Below are 17453 nucleotides of genomic sequence, written 5' to 3' on the forward strand. Positions count from 1 at the left end.
AATAAACAAACAGGCCAAAGCCTTTGTTTCCTCTATCCTTCGATAAGAATATTTAGAATTCTTACACGGTAGAAACAGCTCCACTCACACTGGCTTGAATTTTAGAAAGAAAAGAAAAAGGAATTGAAGACAAGAGTAACTAACCACTATCCCTTCTCCCTGGTTGCTTCAATTCTCTCTGGGGCAGAAAAAAAATTGGCTCTCTGACCATCTCTGCACCCTACCACTCAGAGCGAGACCAAGGCTTTGTGTGATCTTTCCAGAAGCCTCAGGGAAGACCCCCTTTCACCTCAGCTTTCTGTTTCAGATTTCACAGCTGGAATGCTGTGGCCAAGGGCACAGAACAGAATATCTGGTTTGAGATAAGCAGGTTCTTTTGAGATAAGTAGATTCTTAAGCAATCTCAGAGCTCTGGGTCTCAAGGCAGAAGTGGGAGGGGCTTCCCAAAGCCTTTTTGGAGGCTGCCTGCTGCGGGAGGAACAGGAGCACAGCTAGTGTATAGCAAGGTATGGTGCTCCTGTTGGGAGGCTGAGACATAGAGAACAGCAGAGCACTTTTGCAGCATACCCTAGGGTACTAGGTACCACTCCAGAAATGAAAGAAAACAGAGTTCATGTTAGGAACCATGAGAACATATATGGGTAGCCGAGCACGTATGCAGCAAGCTCTGGGGCACTGGGTACTTGCCCCAGAACTGAAAGAGTGCAGAGTTCCTGTCAGGCATGAGGAGAACGTTTTAGAACCAGAAGGTGTGGTAGCTGTGCAACAGTCTAGGTGTAGTCAATGCCATTAAATTGTAGGCTTATAATCGTTCAAATGTCAAATTATACATTATCATTCTTTCACCACAAAAGTCCTTCAAAAAAATAAATAAAAGGAAAATCTCAACATATTTCACTTCCCCAGCAGCTGAAGTAATCAGGATCTCCATTCTTCTGAAACAATGTGCCCTCTTAATGACAGATCTGGAGAGCTTCCTGAAACCCTGAAACAGTGCAGAGTCAATAATCATGACAGACACCTGCCCACTGTCTGCAGCCAGCAAGGATTACACTTAATATTGGACACTACTGTGACACATGGTTCAGGACACATGACCTCTTCCTGGGAGCCCAGAACCCTTATCTTGGACTGATGGGTGATGTTGCTCTGTATGCCGTGAATGTGTTGCTCTGATTGATTGATAAATAAAATGTTGATTGGCCAGAAGCCAGGCAGGACATATATGTGGGATAAGCAAAGAAGGAGAATTCTGGGAGAGGAAGACTGAGTCAGGAGACGCCAGCCTGCTGTCCAGGGAGCAGCATGTGATGGCACACAGGTAAAGCCACAGAACACGTGGCAACACATAGATTAACAGAAATGGGCTGAGTTTAAATGTAAGAGCTAGTCAGTAGAAAGCCTGAGCTAATGGCTGAGCAGTTTTAATTAATATAAGCCTCTGTGTGACTATTTTATAAGCAGGCCACAGGACTACATGTCCTAGGCAGGACTGGAGAAACTTCTAGCTACAAATGGTGCCCAACATGGGGCCTAATATCTGAAAAAGCTTTAAAAAAAAAAAAAGATTTTAAAACGGAGCTAAAAACAGCTTCCTAGTTGTCTGTCAGCCCAGCCACAGCCTGCAAGCTTAACCTACTCTATGATGGGTTTATGGCATGCGGGCTTTGACCTCCAGCATGGCAGGAATGAGGCGTCTCCAACCATACATTACGCTGTGTGGTGGATTTAGCCTTTGTGCGCGCGCGCGCGCGCGCACACACACACACACACACACACACAGGTTTCTGGGCTACACGCTGCTTTGATAGAAACCACTGCCTCCCAGAATCAGCAGAAAACATGGCTGGTGGTAATTATCTCCACCATTTTCAAAAGCTAAATTGGGCAGAGCCAGCAGCCAAGGCTTCTGCTTCAGTACTAGCCACTGCAGTTTAAAGCAATAGTTACATACATAAGACAGATTCAGATTAAACAAGACTTAAATGGTTTACAGTGTGTGTAAAAATATACATAGGCTTGGAAGAGAGAAGAATAGGAATATAGACGGTTATATAAAGAAGTAGTTTTAAAAAATAAAGTCTTTAAAGAAACAGTAAAGGTAATATAAAAAATAAGCCAACCAAAGATGGATATTACACAGAGAATCTGGATTGTGTTGCCTTTGATATTTTTATCTGCAGAAAAACATTTGATTGTAAAGGCTGTTAAATTAAGCCTATATATATTAAAGGTATCTTGACTTCAAAATTTGGATATAAGGATATGCTGCTTTGGAAAGGAGGCTCTGCTTTTGTTTCCACGGGAAGCAAGAGGCTATGGATTTGTTCCAGATTAAGACACATCAGGTTTGACCATCCAAGACCCCTGAAAGGTCTCCAGTGACACCATGGCCCAGATGATCCAGCATCCAGAACAGTTTCAAGGCAACTGGCTCAGACAAAGCAGCCTCACAGACTATTCCAATCAGGACTTAACCATAATTCTTAATTTTCTCAGGATCCCCATAAGGATACAGCACACTTTATCAACAGGAAGTAGCCTAGAAAACTACGCCCACATTCCCAAAAAGTGGATTGTGGGTGTTTGTCTTTGTTTAGGTTGTTGGTTACAAATTGTTATTGGTCATAGTCAATCTCTTTCTAAAAGAAGAAAGGGAGATATGATATAGGATAAAAGGGTAGATTATTGAACCTACTTTTAAAGAGCAACAACTTATTTGAAATGTTTTACAATGCTATGTATTTTAGTTTATTGATACAAATTTAAAGTTAATTTTGTTATACTATATGTATATTTCTACTCTTGTTTAAAGTGTTTTGTTTGTGCAACTCATGTGAAATTATAATGTATAATTAAGAAATATAGATTAATAATTAATCATCTATGATAATCAAACTTATAGTCATATTAGTTAAGTTTTCTAGGTATACCTAGATATATTTCAATTAGGTAGGTAATCTTCAAACACTTCAAAGACTTACAGAAAATGGCATTTAAAATGTTTTAAAAACTTAGACTTTCTGGACAGTGAGACATGTCTGCTCCTGGCAGCACTGATTTACTTCAAAGAGGAAGATGGGCATCAAAGACACTCCATATGGAGTTTATCTTCTTCTTGGCAAAAATGGCCATTTGGGGAAGAAACTGTTCTTGCCTGGACTGATTGACAATATGTTATATAAAAGGATATGCAGGACCATAGGAAGGTGACCACTGAACTTTACAAGACGAAATGGTCCTTCAGGTTCCTGCTTTGCAGAAGAAACTGCTAGACATTCTACAGGACACTGAGAGAAGCGACTGAGAGACTCTAGGCCTGTAGGCTAAAGAATGGATGTCCCAACATTGCAGAAGAACTTTGGGTAACTGTCCTGATAGCCAGCTGTCTCTGTCATTCTAGATTTTTGGAAGTTGCAATGTACTTCCTATTTACTTAAGTAATATTATATTCTTCTGAGGTTTTTGATGTAGTTGAAGCCTAGATAGTTATAATTTTCCTAGGTTATGATAAAAGATAAATTTGATATAAAGCTTTAGACTCACAAATATAGGCTAGATAGAATATTTTCTTTAATTTTGCCAAATCCAAATAGACTAGATATTGTAACTGTAATTCTTTCTAGATAATTGTTTTGTTATATATAATTTTACTATGCTGAAGCTAAAACCTTCCTTTTAAATAGAAAGAAAAGGGAAAATGATGGGTGATGTTGCTCTGTATGCTGTGAAATGTTGCTCTGATTGGTTGATAAATAAAATGTTGATTGGCCAGTAGCCAGGCAGGACGTATAGGTGGGATAAGCAGAGAAGGAGAATTCTGGAGAGGAAGGCTGAGTCAGGAGACACCAGCCCACTGTCTAGGGAGCAGCATGTAATGGCACACAGGGAAAGTCACAGAACAGGTGGTGACATATGGATTAACAGAAATGGGCTGAGTTTAAGTGTAAGAGCTAGTCAGTGGTAGGCCTGAGCTAATGGCTGAGCAGTTTTAATTAATATTAAGCCTCCGTGAGATTATTTTAAGTTGACCACAGGATTGCAGGGCCCAGGCAGGACTGCAGAAACTTCTAGCTACATTGGACTTCAAGAGAATTCACATGGAAAATTAATTAAGGTCAAATCACTTATTGGTTGTTCAGATGGATTGGACAGAATTAACCTCCTTAACTGGTATGTTCTAGTGGCATTCAGTGTGAGTGCTGTGAGAGAGGAAATAAGTCGGTGGTGAGGAGGGGCATTTTCTGAGAGACGGAAACAGTGTGGCTAAGGCTCCCAGAGGAGACTGTTCTCCTATGACTACACACAGGTGGGCCATACTCGACAGCCTCAGCAACACCGGAGATCACCAGGTGTTTACTTTCCGACGGTGACAACAGGAGCAGGCAGACTGTTCTGTGATGAGGACACTCAATCACATTATCGCCCCAGCAGAGGGAAAACCGAAGTCCAAGGCAGCCATCTAGCTGTAAGGTGAGCTCGGTGCTCAGGTGTTCTGAGGGACTGCGTTGAAAACAAGGGCTTTACATGCAGTGCGGCAGAAGGATTTTCATCACGCCTGCTTTTGTGCAGCTAAGCTGGGAAATGCCAGCCGCGACAGCTTCTCAGAAAAGGAACAAATTTGCATGTTCCTGGGTTGTAAGAGCCCTTTGGTTGTAGAAGAGGCCCGATAATGCTGTCAGGAGCCCAGCAGACAGAGCGGCACCCAACCGCACCAGATCTGCTCTCAGTGTAGCTGACAGCAGACATCATCGCAGTCAGCAGGGGATCAAAGGGTTGAGAAGAGCTCACGTGAAAGGACTGAGAGCACAGAGAAGCCTGTATCTCACTAAGAAGGCGCCACTGAAGAGGGAAGTGTGCAGAAAGAAAGAACATGATAGGGAGCCATAAAAGGTTCCAGGCCTGAGTCTGCAAGACGACTGAAAGTAACAGGAAACAGGCAGCTCACACACAAGATTTTGAACTAGCGGAAAGGCCAAGAGTTGGTGAGGAAGACGAGGGGCGGGACCATCACCGTCGCTAAGGGCACAAGGGACAAGGCCATCCCCTTGCTGTTTTCAGTGTGCTTTGGCATTTGCTTCTATACACAGCTCTGAAAACACTCTGTGACTGGGCTGACAAGAATGGAGACATTCTAAACGGACACTGTGCCCCTCCCTTGTGCCTCTGAAACAAGAGTTCCCACGAAATTAGAATTTCCCCAGGAGCACCATACAGAGAGAAGGGGGAGGCTGGAGCCCAAGGTTGTCCCCTAGGACGAGACACTGCAGGGTTCTGACAGCCCGCCGGATCACTTGTAGCAGAGTACCCTGAAGAGGACTTGGGGGGGGGGGGAGTGGACAGCCCGCCGGATCACTTGTAGCAGAGTACCCTGAAGAGGACTTGTGTGTGGGGGGGGGGGAGTGGACAGCCCGCCAGATCACTTGTAGCAGAGTACCCTGAAGAGGACGGGGGGGGGGGGGGGGGGGAGGGGAGGGGGGAGTGGACCTCCTCGTTCTTCTTCTGGGTCCGGCCACATGGAAAAAATTCTCTTTTTCAGTCTTTCACGGTTACTTTTTTTATTCATTGGCTTGTTGAGGGCAGATGGCTGAGCCTGGCCTGCTCAGGCAACCTCTGCCGTTACTTATGACTCTGGTAACATCACCAACACAAACACATGGATTATTTCAGTGCGGCATTTTTCTCTGGTGTGAAGATAATCCAAAGAAAAGCAGGATGTAGGGGCACACACCTGTAATTCCAGAACTTAGAAGGCTGAGGCAAGAGGACCATATCAAGCCTTCAAGGCTAGCCTGAGCTACATAGCCAGGCAGTGTTTCAAATAAAAAGGAGTGAATAGAAGGGGAGGGGGAGAGAGAGAAAGAATAGAAATGGAGAAAGGACAGAGGAGGGGAGAAGGAAGAAAAGGAGGTGGCAGCTAGTGATAATTAAAATAAACTAATTTCATAAATACTAGAAATTTAATTAGAAGTGCCAATAGTAAATTGTTGCCTTAGAAGTGAAGTCTTCATAAAATGTTCCAGATAATTCCATGTCTATGAATTAAGGAAGCAATTAATAGGTCCCCTTGAAGGAAGACTGCATCTTCTAGTAGAATTAAAAGTATTTAAAATGTAAGTCCCAAATGTTTTGACTTATACAGAATTTCCCAGAATAAACAAGTAAGTGGGCTCCCCTAGAAAGAAGTTGTGACAATAAAAACTGATTGGCCCCTTAGACACTGAAAGATGTTGAGAGGCTGGACTATTTCAAGTCCAGAGCCAAGTTATCTGGAGCCACTTTACCCTCGTTAACAGCCTGTGATAGACTATGGGCACTTTTGAAGTTGGACTACATGCACTTTTACATTATGATGTGGCTACAAGCTTTTGGGGACTAAGGAGTGGAATGTGATGGTTTGAGAGAAAATGGCTCCCATAGGGAGTGGCTGCCATATTCCCTGCCATGATGATGACGGACTAAACATCTGAAACTATAAGCCATCACCACAATTAAATGTTTTCCTTTAACAGAGTTGCCTTGGTCATGGTGTCTCTTCACAGCAACAGAAACCCTAACTAAGACCCAGGGTCTCTCTAAATTTCCCAAGCTAAGCTTGATCCAGTGACCCTTCCCACCTCACCCTTCCAAATAACTGGTATTTCAGGCCTGGATCCAAAGTGATGGATGACAGTGTTTAATAGAAAATTAATTTTCTAGGGTTGGAGAGGGAGCTCAGTGTCTAAGTACACTTGCTGATCTTTCAGAGAACCAGGTCTCAGTCTCTAGCACCCAAATGAAGGCTCATAACTCTGGTTCCAGGAGATCTATCACTGTCTTCTGGCATCTGTGGGTACTGCATACACATGGTGCACATGCATACATGCAGGCAAAAGATCCAGGCATATTAATAAATAAACCTTTAAAATTAAAAACGTAAAAACTATTTTCTCAATTTCCAGATTGAATACATGCATAAATAATAGTAATTACATTATATCCAGTACATATTTTCAATGAATGAAAGATTTTTCCAGCAGCCTGAAATATCCCCCCAAACTTTGATAGCTTACTAGCAAATATTTAACACCAGAAGAGATGAAAATGAAATTCTGACCATAAAACATTACACTAAATTCTTTAAAAATTAGTGAAAACGTTATTTTTAGAAAAATGAAGTTCTGGTCTGGGAAAATGATTCATTGGTTAAGACCACTTCCAGGAGACCTGAATTGGATTACCAGCACCCTCATGGTGACTCTCAACCATCTGTAACTCTAGTTCCTTTTGAGGGACTAGAAGCCACCTTTGCAGGCACTAGGAATGCATGTGGTTCACAGGCAGACATGCAGACAAAACACCCATACACATCAAAATAAATAAATCTTTAAACAAAATGAGAGCGGCCCAGGAAGCCTTTTCCTTTGTAAAACTGTGTACTTCATCCATTCCAGTTTCTGAATTCATATAGAGTCTTCCAGTATTTCACACACACCCACTCCCAGGGTTAAACAAGTAACAGAAAAGGACCAGAATTGTAGGAACATTGAAGCAATGTTGTGCAATTTTCAAATCTAACACAAGAGGGCAGGTTTTGCTTTATTGTAAACATAATTCCATCGGCTAATGATGGATGGTCATTGCAGTAACTGCTAATTCAGAAACAGCCAAAGGCAAGCAAAGTCAATGAGTCACGGGGTAGGCGAGTTTGGCAGCGAGGTTGATGTCAGTCTAATAAAGAAAGCCAAGCTCAAGCCTTCTTCCTACATGACATGGTTTATACGTTACATCCTCTGTTATGTTACAGACTTCCATGGCTTTGGCAAAGAAACCACAAATGACTACTGGCTTCTCCCCAGTAACTGAAGTCCTCATACTAACACAGAATATACCCATCCGGATTGGGAAATTTTTACCTTTTTGTTTTGTTTTAGGAAACCTCACCATCCACTCTGGCTCACAATTTTCCTGAGTGTTATTTTCAAGATTTCATTTAATGACCTGCTGAAGCATAGTTAAGTTCACAGGAGTTATTTTCTGTTCTACCTGCCATTACAGTCAAAGTCAAAGTATTTCCTGCCCTATAGTGGGTTACTCCCCAGTAAATTCAACCAATGAAGGATGGAAATTTTATGGGGAGTTGGGGGGAGTCCCGTGGTGAATATATGTACGCTATTTCCTCATTGTCGTCATTACCTAAAGAATACTGTGCAACAATTATTTACCAACATTTACACACAAGATGACAAGACACGCCTAAAGATGTGTGATCATTCTATGTCAATTCTAGACCTTTTTATATAAGGGATTTGAGCATCCATGGATCTGTGGTACCCTGAGGCCTCAGGGTCATGGAAGTATTCTGCCACAGTTAGCCAGGGACTCTAGTTATCTTTAGGGGTGGCACTGCTCAGATTCACAGTGTGAACACAGCACTGGTGTGCCTGAGTGACTAACTTATCCTCTTATCGAGGCTTCAGACAGTAAACATTGGAAGGCTCTGCAGCGATGTGTGTGAAGTCTTGGAGGAGAGATAAGTAGAAATCTTAATTTTCTACCTAGTCTCTGTCAGCAGAGGAATCAAGAAGTGCTGAGATTAGGAAAACTCATCTAGAAACCAAATAAGGCCAAAGCATCTTCTCGTGTCAGAATGCATGGACTCAAATTCCACCTCATGCAAGCGGGCATCTTTCACAATCTGAAGGGTGAGTTGTGACACTTCATGGCAGGAGTATCATGTTTGATCTAATATGTATTAAAACATACCCCAGAGGCCCTGAATGAAAAGTTCCACTGTGAGGTTGATGCATTCATTCATTCACTCAGAAAATATTTACAGGAGTCTTAGGATGAGCAAAGGTCTATAGAAACTGGAAGACTTTAAACTTGGGTTTTTCCCATTGTGTTGAGGACGGTAGTCATCCCCCATGAGGCAGTGGCTCTTTATGCACAGATCTCAATTAACAGCCTGCACTTTCTGAGTAAGGCGAGATACTTAGCTATAAAGGCAATAGAGTGGTACTAAAGGGTGTACCACCTGACCTCCAACCTGACCTCCAAATGAGGACTGCATACCTACCACCTCACTAAGTCTCACTTCATTCTGGAACTCTTCTTGGAGGCTTGGAGGATTATTGGCATCCACAACCTTGAAGATTTGCCTGCAGAATGCAGTGATAGAAGGAGCCACACCACCACCCCAGGATTGAACTGTGAAGACATGGCAAGAAATACTTCACATGGGGAAGGCTGGACCCTCCCTTTCCACCTGTACACCAGAGATCCAGAGTCTTACAAACTCACGCAAGAAGTCAACTGTCCACTTAAGAGCAGATTTTTAGAAGTAACCATTATGTATGGTATATATGTACATATTTCAATGTGCTTGCATTGGGCACCCAAAAGACGGAAATGAACGTACAAAACTTAGAAATGAGTAAACACCATTCAAAGCAAAACAACGAACTGGAGAACATTTATTTTTATTTTCCTCCTTCAAAAGCTTTCAACTTGCTTGTCAATATAAGAAGATACATATAAGAGTATCCATTTAAAGTATTGTACTTAACTATTAAATCCTAAGCAAGATAAATCAAGGTCAGAGAATTTTGGATCTGGAAGAGAACTGAGTTCACAAAAGGTGTTTGCTACTGGATCTAACTTCACTTTGGAATGCCAGCTTCATGAAAGCACTCTACGGAAATGGTGATTTGGATACACACTCCTTTCCTCATACTGAGTATGTAAGCATATAAAGTGATTTGTTCCTTTTCCTTAAGGTTGAATGTGTCCCTGTCATTGAGAAGAATAGCCCTGAAATGCTCAGTGACATTTCTGAGTTTATTTGCATAATATTCAATATAAATAAATACCAACTCTTCACTGTGTAAATTTATTCTACCTTTAGAGTTGTTAAAAAGCATTCCTAATTGATTTATTATGAGGTTAGGAAATTGTATCCCTTTTATATGAAGTACAAAATTAGAAAATTATTTATTTTAGGAAAACATAAACCATAATATTTATAAAAAGACCTACGTGCTCTAGATAAAAGAAGCTAAGTACAAATGATTTCTATTTATCTCTATCTATGATACAACTTGCTTTAATAAAACCTTATGATAATATGGTATATGAAAATTCTGATATGCCTGAAAAGTAAGATAGTGATGGTTATTTGCCTTATGGAATTATTTATAAATGTTCACCTTTAAAAACCTGATTTCCCATGGTACTTTTATTATATAATTGATTTATACATAACTTTTCCAGAGTGTATCAACCATGCACAATTTTATCTTCACTTTAGTATTTTTCTTTCATTTCAATAGTAGGATCTGAAAGTGTATAGCCAACAACCCTGACCGCACGAATGAGCATTGTTTGGGTTCCATGAACAGCATGAATGGCAGGATTCAGATGTATGCATGTGGCTGTGACCTTCACTCCACAAGGGATGCTGGAATCATCTGGGGTGACTCTGCTGAGTCTTCCCTGGGATCTGGACCAAATTCCATCCCAGCTGGACACTGTCCCTCTGTACTGTCACTCCAAGGACATGGTACTTCTCTTGGTAAAGTGTATATATACCTGCTTACCTCACAGTCCTCACCCAAAGACCACTCCAAAGTGGTCCAAAGACCACTCCAGCAGAGAGAGGGCAAGGCAAGCCCACAGAGGGGCCACTTGGGCTGCCGCCTCACATCTGGTGCACATATGTCAAATATTAAATCGATGAATTTTACCTTAAATTTTGTTTTGTTTTTCCTTCGAGGTATGGGAATTATAGGCATGAGCTCCATGACACCTGGCTTGAACTCTGTTTATAATTTATTTATTTATTCTTATTCATTTGTGTGTAGGCTAGAGGATAAATTTCGTGAGTCAGTTCTCTCCTCCCACCTTGTTTTTGAGGCAGAGTCTCTCTTGCTTCTGTCTTCCATGCTCCAACCTAACTGGCTTGGCAGCTTCTGGCAGGTTCTTCTTATCAGTCCGTAAAAGAATGATAGGGCTTAATTGTCTAGTGTTCTTGGGTGGTTTCCTGTACAACACTGCATTAATAAATCTACAGCCAATTCTTACAGACAATTCAATGAAATCATTGTAAGGAATGATTTTTCATATGTGAGTACCTAGTAAAGGAGTGGACTCAGCATCAGGGAAATGAAACCTCAAGGTCATGGGCTCTTAACGAATTGTCTCGTGACCGGTGTCTCCTGATCTCCTCCAGTCAGCCTTCCCTGCAAAAGCATGATTCCATATTCATCGTCAGGTGTGCATTGTATGCTAATGAATGAGGAAACCAGAATTATTCCTCATCTACTGTGTATCCTATGGAGTCAATAATTATACAGCTATTGAATCTTGTAGAAGGCCCACCATCAAGAATGACAATTTTAAACTAAATTTTGTAAGGTTCAACTCATTAAAAAAGGACTTACTTGAAGCTTCATTTATTCATTCTTTATCCTATTTGGAAAAATAAAGAATTTTCTTAATCGTCAGGGCTGGAGAAAAAAAAATGTGGGTAAAACAAAGCCCAAGACAGATGAAGATGAGGGGACCTAGGCCAGTTTTTAACTAAAGGGATCTTGGGTAGTGAGTGAGTGATAACAGCCAGCTGTGGCTTGGGCATGGTCTGGTGTAGTTCTACCCATCTCCAGGCTGAACATGATCTGTGTGTGTGTGTGTGTGTGTGTGTGTGTGTGTGTGTGTGTGTGTGTGTGTGTGTGAGAGAGAGAGAGAGAGAGAGAGAGAGAGAGAGAGAGAGAGAGAGAGAGAGAGTCCCACCACCATCAAGTTGGACTGTGAGAGCCAAAGTTACATTTTAAGATTTATTTACTATGCCACAGAGATCCCTGAAACAAAAATGTCTCTGATCTGCAAGCCCCTTGCCCAAGGACAGATAGTTCCTCAAATGCTGGAGGTTATTGTTTATGGAGATAACAAGCCACATGTTTTCACTGCCCTAAACAAGTTTGTCTGACCCATCTACACCAGATGTGCTTGATCCCATGTGGGTGGGAGGTCCACAGGCAGCAACTACATCAGGATGTATGCCTGCCCCTGAATGGATCTGATGGAAAATACTTAAGCCACCGCAGAACTTGATTTGGGGCCATTTTTCTGGGGAACCAGAGATCAACCTAGCCAGAGTCCATCCACCTGGCCAGTATTTAATTAAACTTGCTTCAAATTTGACTTTAACTGTAGTAGTGGTCTTATTCTCGACTAGTGAGATTAACAGGACATGGTCTGAATGTGCTCCACACCTCCCCAGGCTGGATGCATTGTGAGTATGCTCCACTCACTCCCTTCCTCTCGCAGAGGCTGGACGTAGTCTGAGTGTGCTCCTCCCAGTCTCCACTCCAACTTCATGGATTAAAATCTAACCCCCATTATGAAGAATTAAGAAGGCAAAACTTAAACTATTGTTTTAGAAGTGGGAATGTAACTAGGATTCAATGAGGCCATCAGAATGAGGCCCCTGACTGAATGCTAGTGGGTTCTATAAAAACGGGAACAGAGACCAGCCGGATAGGACACATACATTTTCCTTATTTCTTGCCATGTGATCCATGAGATGCTCTACACCACCTTAGGATTTTTTCAACAACAAAATCACCAAATTCAGCACCTTGTCCCTAATACCTATAAAACAGTGATAAAAAATCTTTTCTTTATGAAGTTAGCTTACTTCATGTGTTTCAATATAATAGTGAGATGCCAACAAACACCCCCCACACAAACACTATTATTTGCAAAGATATTTTGACTGGTCTCATCTTGATTTCAAAATACACTTATCCACAAGTGTAAAGGAATCCACTCAGAGTTTGTGCTGTTACTGGTGGTGGTGGTAGTGGTGGTGGTGGTGGTGGTGGTGGTGGTGGTGGTGGTGGTGGTAGTGATGGTGATGGTGGTGGTGATGGTGGTGGTGGTGGTGGTGGTGGTGCGTTCAGAACAGGAAGAGGCTTAATGAATATAAAGACTTTTAATCAAGGTCGCAGATAACTCGCCCCATCACACTTTGGTGATGGTGATAGGCCCAAGCATCTTCTCCTGTGTACAATAAGCAAAGCAGCAACTACACCCAAGCATCTCTGTGGGGGGTGGGGGGTCATCATCACTACTGAAGAACACATGTGGGGTCATCATCACTACTGAAGAGCACATGTGGGGGTCATCATCACTACCGAAGAACACATGTGGGGGTCATCATCACTACCGAAGAGCACATGCTGGAGACTTTCACCTAAAGCCAGATCAATGAGGCTGTATTTAGTTACTGCCTGGGTCAGGACTATGGCTTGGCCAGCCTCTTCCCTGGGACAAGACAAGAGCACCCTAGGCCTCCTCCGTGTATCTCTTGCTGCTTAGATGTGTCTCCATTAAGGGTGCATATCCTTTGCGGAGCCTTCTATACTGAAGGAAAGCCAGCAGCCCCAAGAGACCGATGAAAGCTCCCAGTGTTCCTGTGACCACTGAGAGGGTCGTGGTCCAAATTGGAGCATTTTCCACTGAAATGAAAACAGACAAGAAGATTCTCTGATTACAGTTCCATCAACCAAACATTCCTAGTGAAGAAAAGAATGTTTGCTTTTCATAATGGACATTTCTTTGCAAAGCCAAACTACCCTTGGTAGAATTTTATCTTCTCTCTCCTTGCTGTTCATCATATCTGCAACTGTTTTTGAAGGAAGCTGGGAACGTTATCCCATTGTTTAAATAAGGCTTGTAATATTTTGTAAATCTGTTCGAGTAAATGTCTGTGGGCAGAACAACACCTCTAAGGAAATACAGAACTGCTTTTGTAACTTAGAAACTCATTGAAGACGTAAGAGCTAAGATGGTCTTTGGGGAACTGTTAAATGAACAACCTCGGTAGGAAATCCTGTTATTGTCTACCCTTGTAGTGGACGATAAACCCATGTAAGCGGTCAGATGGGCTTCCCTGACAGGGACACTCACCAGCAGAAGCAGAGCTCTCTGTAGCCACTTAAATCATTGTCAATAAAATCTGAGCCTCTCACATGGTAGATCTATTCTTCTACTCACACACTGAAGCTCTCTCCCACAAAGTTAGTGCAATTTTAAGATCTATTTATGGCTATGTGCTGTTTCTTTACAACTTATCAGCCGCTGTAGAAGTTCATCCCCTCCAAGCCATCTTCTCTTTCCATGCCCGACCCTCATCTGAAGGACAGATTACATTTCTCATCCTTCTCCAGTCCCACCAAGCGCCATGGCCCATCTTGACTGAATCCCTCCAAAAGGAATTTCATTGTCCTTTCCTGGTAGGATCCAGCAGCACTTGTTACTAGTTATACTTCTTTTCCATTTCATAATATGATATTTTTATTAATTATTCTAGAATTTCATGCACTGTGTTTTGGTATTTACCTTCCATCTTCTCTCCTAACTCTTTTCAGATCCATCTTCTCTGTTCCCACCTCCAACTTCATCTTCATGTCCTTTTTTTTTTTTTTAATAACCCAATGAGTTCAATTTGTGCTGTTCATTCTTTTGGGCATGGGGTCATCTACTGGAGTAAACTGGATCTATCCATGTTCACACTCTTAAAGAAAACTGACTCTCCTCTTTCTCCCCGAGAAGCTATCAACTGTGGACAGTGCCTCAGTCATGGGTAGGGGATCATGAGGCTACCTGCCTGAATGGTAAACTGTAGACTGCCTTGATCTTGAATGGGTGATTGTGTATGAGCTGGCTACAGCTTCTTAAACCAGGAAGTTTTGCCAAGCATGTTGGCACACACCTTTAATCCTAGCACTTGGAGACAGAGGCAGGCAGATCTCTGTAAGTTTGAAGGCAGCCTAGTCTACAAAGTATTCTAGAAATTTCCAGGACAGCCAGAACCACATGAGGAGATCTTGTCCCAAAAACAAACAACAAACAACAAACCACAAATTTTCATACTGCTGTTTCTTTAATGAGACACCAAAAATGACTGCCTCTTACTGGCCAAATCCTGTTTGCTCTTTAAAATTATTTTTAAATTGTGGTAGCATATATATATATAATATAGATTTTTAGCATCACAGATGTAGGTTGGTGGTATTAAAGTACCTTCACATTTGTATATGACTGTCATCACCATTGTCTATAAAACACCTTTTGTTTTAGAAAACTGAGATGTTATAACATATGGTGATTCTTTTTCTTCTATAATACCCAATGACTCTCTGCCTAGGCCCTTCCAATACAGCAAGGTGTGGAAGCAGAAGGACTTCCATTCCACTCTCTGAAGTTAAGATTATTTCAACTCATAAAGGAAACAGACCAACAACAGGCATGTTAACAGGAGAAAAGACATCCAAACTCATGAATGTATAAGTGCACGGGAGTTCCACAAAGTGTCAAATTCTAAGGACCATCTGGTTGGAAGTGGGGAGTGATTGTAGGGAAGGACTGTGTGGTTTTTCAGGAGAAATTAATGGTATTCTGGGGAGAGGCTCCCTGGCCTTGTCCATCAAACCTAGTCTGTTCTGTTGGTCCCCTAGAGCATCTGGCTTTTAGGTGAAGGGAGACTTCAGAGAAAGCTCCTCCCTGCACTCTGGAGAGAAAGGGCAAAAAGATGGCAGGGAGGGCGTAGGAGGCATCAGACACATCTAGGATCATCTTTAGTTGACAGCACTCAGCCTGCCAACATGCCGCATTCTGAGAAAGCATCTGAGCAAAACCAAGTTTTCCTCTTCCAGCCTTCGATTAAGCCACCTGTGCCCTGTCCTGTCCATCCTTCTCCATCTTCAGTCTAAAACACCTGCTACTTGGCATCTACCAGTCTTCTCAAGTCCAGTTTTACACTCCTCTCGTACACAAAACCTTTCCCAAGTCCCTCACTGCTTTCTGTCTTTGGTTGTTAGAAGAGGGTCGGAATATCTCTCCCCCACAACATGCCCATGGATACAGGGTCATTTTGAGACAGAAGCATTTGACAGTCAGCAGATGTCACTTCCTAGATTTCCTTAACTGACTAAATGAAAAAATTCAAAAGAAACAAGAACTGCCAGAGATTCCCCCAGGAGAAATTGTCAGCTGTGAAAGCATGCACAAACGTACAAAAAATGCCTTCTCTTCCGTTACTTCCCCAGGATTTCCTTCCTACAGTTTGCCACTTCTCAGAGGCCAAGATCTGTGACCTTTGTCCTGTCACATCTCCATGATTCCTCACTCTTGGTTTAAAGTGGCAGCTAAGCTCCCAGGCCATTGGCTTCTTTGAGTCTTCTCTCTGTTCTAGAAAGACACCCTTCCCTACTTTCAATCAGTTAAATCCAGTTTTTCAAGTATCTACAGTTTAAAAGCAAGACTGGGAAAGCGTGGATGTAAAAACATGCCATAGCCTCCATGAATTCCAGTATGTTATGAGGAGGCTCAGTCCCGGGTAGACCTGTCCCCACAGCATTGGTACAGTCAAAGCTGATTCAAAGTAGCTGATGCAGTTACAAAGTAATTTCACTCTAGGAATCAAATAAACAACAGTTGACCTTCAAAATCATGGTAGTGAATCTTGGAAAGCTTTGCACTAATATCTTTTTAAATGCAGTATTCTGTTGCTTTCCACAACCGCCGCGTTTTTCCTATTTTCTGGTCTTTGAATCTTGCAACAATCTCAAGTTTGTCTCAATAATCGCAACTCTGCCTATAGACAAGAGCCCTGGTCCCTCCCTGTCCACAGGTGTGTGAAAGTCACTTTGACTATCAGTTACACATTTCAACAGCCACAGGGCAGTTTTATGAGTCTGATTAGTTCAGATAAAACTGTCAAATCAGGCAAAAGAGAGTAAGGCAGCATCTCTGCAGAACAGGGTCTCTTAACAACTTACAGCTTTCCCAATGATCTGTAGCTAGTCCCTTTCTGATGTTCAATTGGTAGCTTAATGACTTATCTTATTAAATGCAAAGTATTCTCAAAAATAGCCAATAAACTTAACTCAGCCTGAATGCTTCAATTAACAGTCTTGCTTGACATTAAAAAAGAAAGAGAGAAAGAAAGAAAGCTCCCTTAGAAGTTGAGTGAGTCACCCACTTAGAAGCTCTATTCCTTACCTGCCAGATCAATGGCATAATTGTAGCCAAGTTGGTCTGCGGTTAAGAAGAGTTCCTCATTAGTCACTGGTGGGAAGAAGGGAACCATGTTATACATCCGATTGTGACCAATGGGTGCCAGCTCCTGAGGCCAGGCATCTGTGGGAGGGTTGTTTCTTTTCAGCCACTCATCAAAGATGGCGTCTGTGAAGGAGTGGAGGACCTGCAAGACAGTTGAACGTGGTGCTGACCAGCTGACCCTACCCGAGCCCTCTCCACGATGGAATGCAGATCTCAACACGGGAGTGTCTGTACCCAGCCTAGCCCTGCTGACACATGTGCTGACGTTTTCAGATGGACTTCGCAATGACATGTGGACACATCCCCTCAAAGGAGACTGTAAATCTTTTGATCAAGTGAAGAAATGA

The 17453-nt window shown here is 42.2% G+C and overlaps 1 protein-coding gene across 1 annotated transcript in view; it reads right to left on the bottom strand.

The window, feature by feature from the left end:
- Positions 1–12961: 12961 nt before the first annotated feature.
- Positions 12962–17453, bottom strand: part of Dct (dopachrome tautomerase) — a 36068-nt gene continuing 31576 nt past the window's right edge. Inside the window, exons 7-8 of the mRNA XM_006994685.4 lie at positions 17047–17248; positions 12962–13499 (exon numbers count right to left, since the gene is read on the bottom strand). Coding sequence (XP_006994747.1) covers positions 13327–13499; positions 17047–17248 — 375 coding nt within the window. The 3' untranslated portion in view covers positions 12962–13326. The remainder of the gene's footprint in view (positions 13500–17046; positions 17249–17453) is intronic.

The sequence above is a fragment of the Peromyscus maniculatus genome, chromosome 9 (genome assembly GCF_049852395.1).
Source record: "Peromyscus maniculatus bairdii isolate BWxNUB_F1_BW_parent chromosome 9, HU_Pman_BW_mat_3.1, whole genome shotgun sequence".
Classification (NCBI taxonomy): domain Eukaryota; kingdom Metazoa; phylum Chordata; class Mammalia; order Rodentia; family Cricetidae; genus Peromyscus; species Peromyscus maniculatus.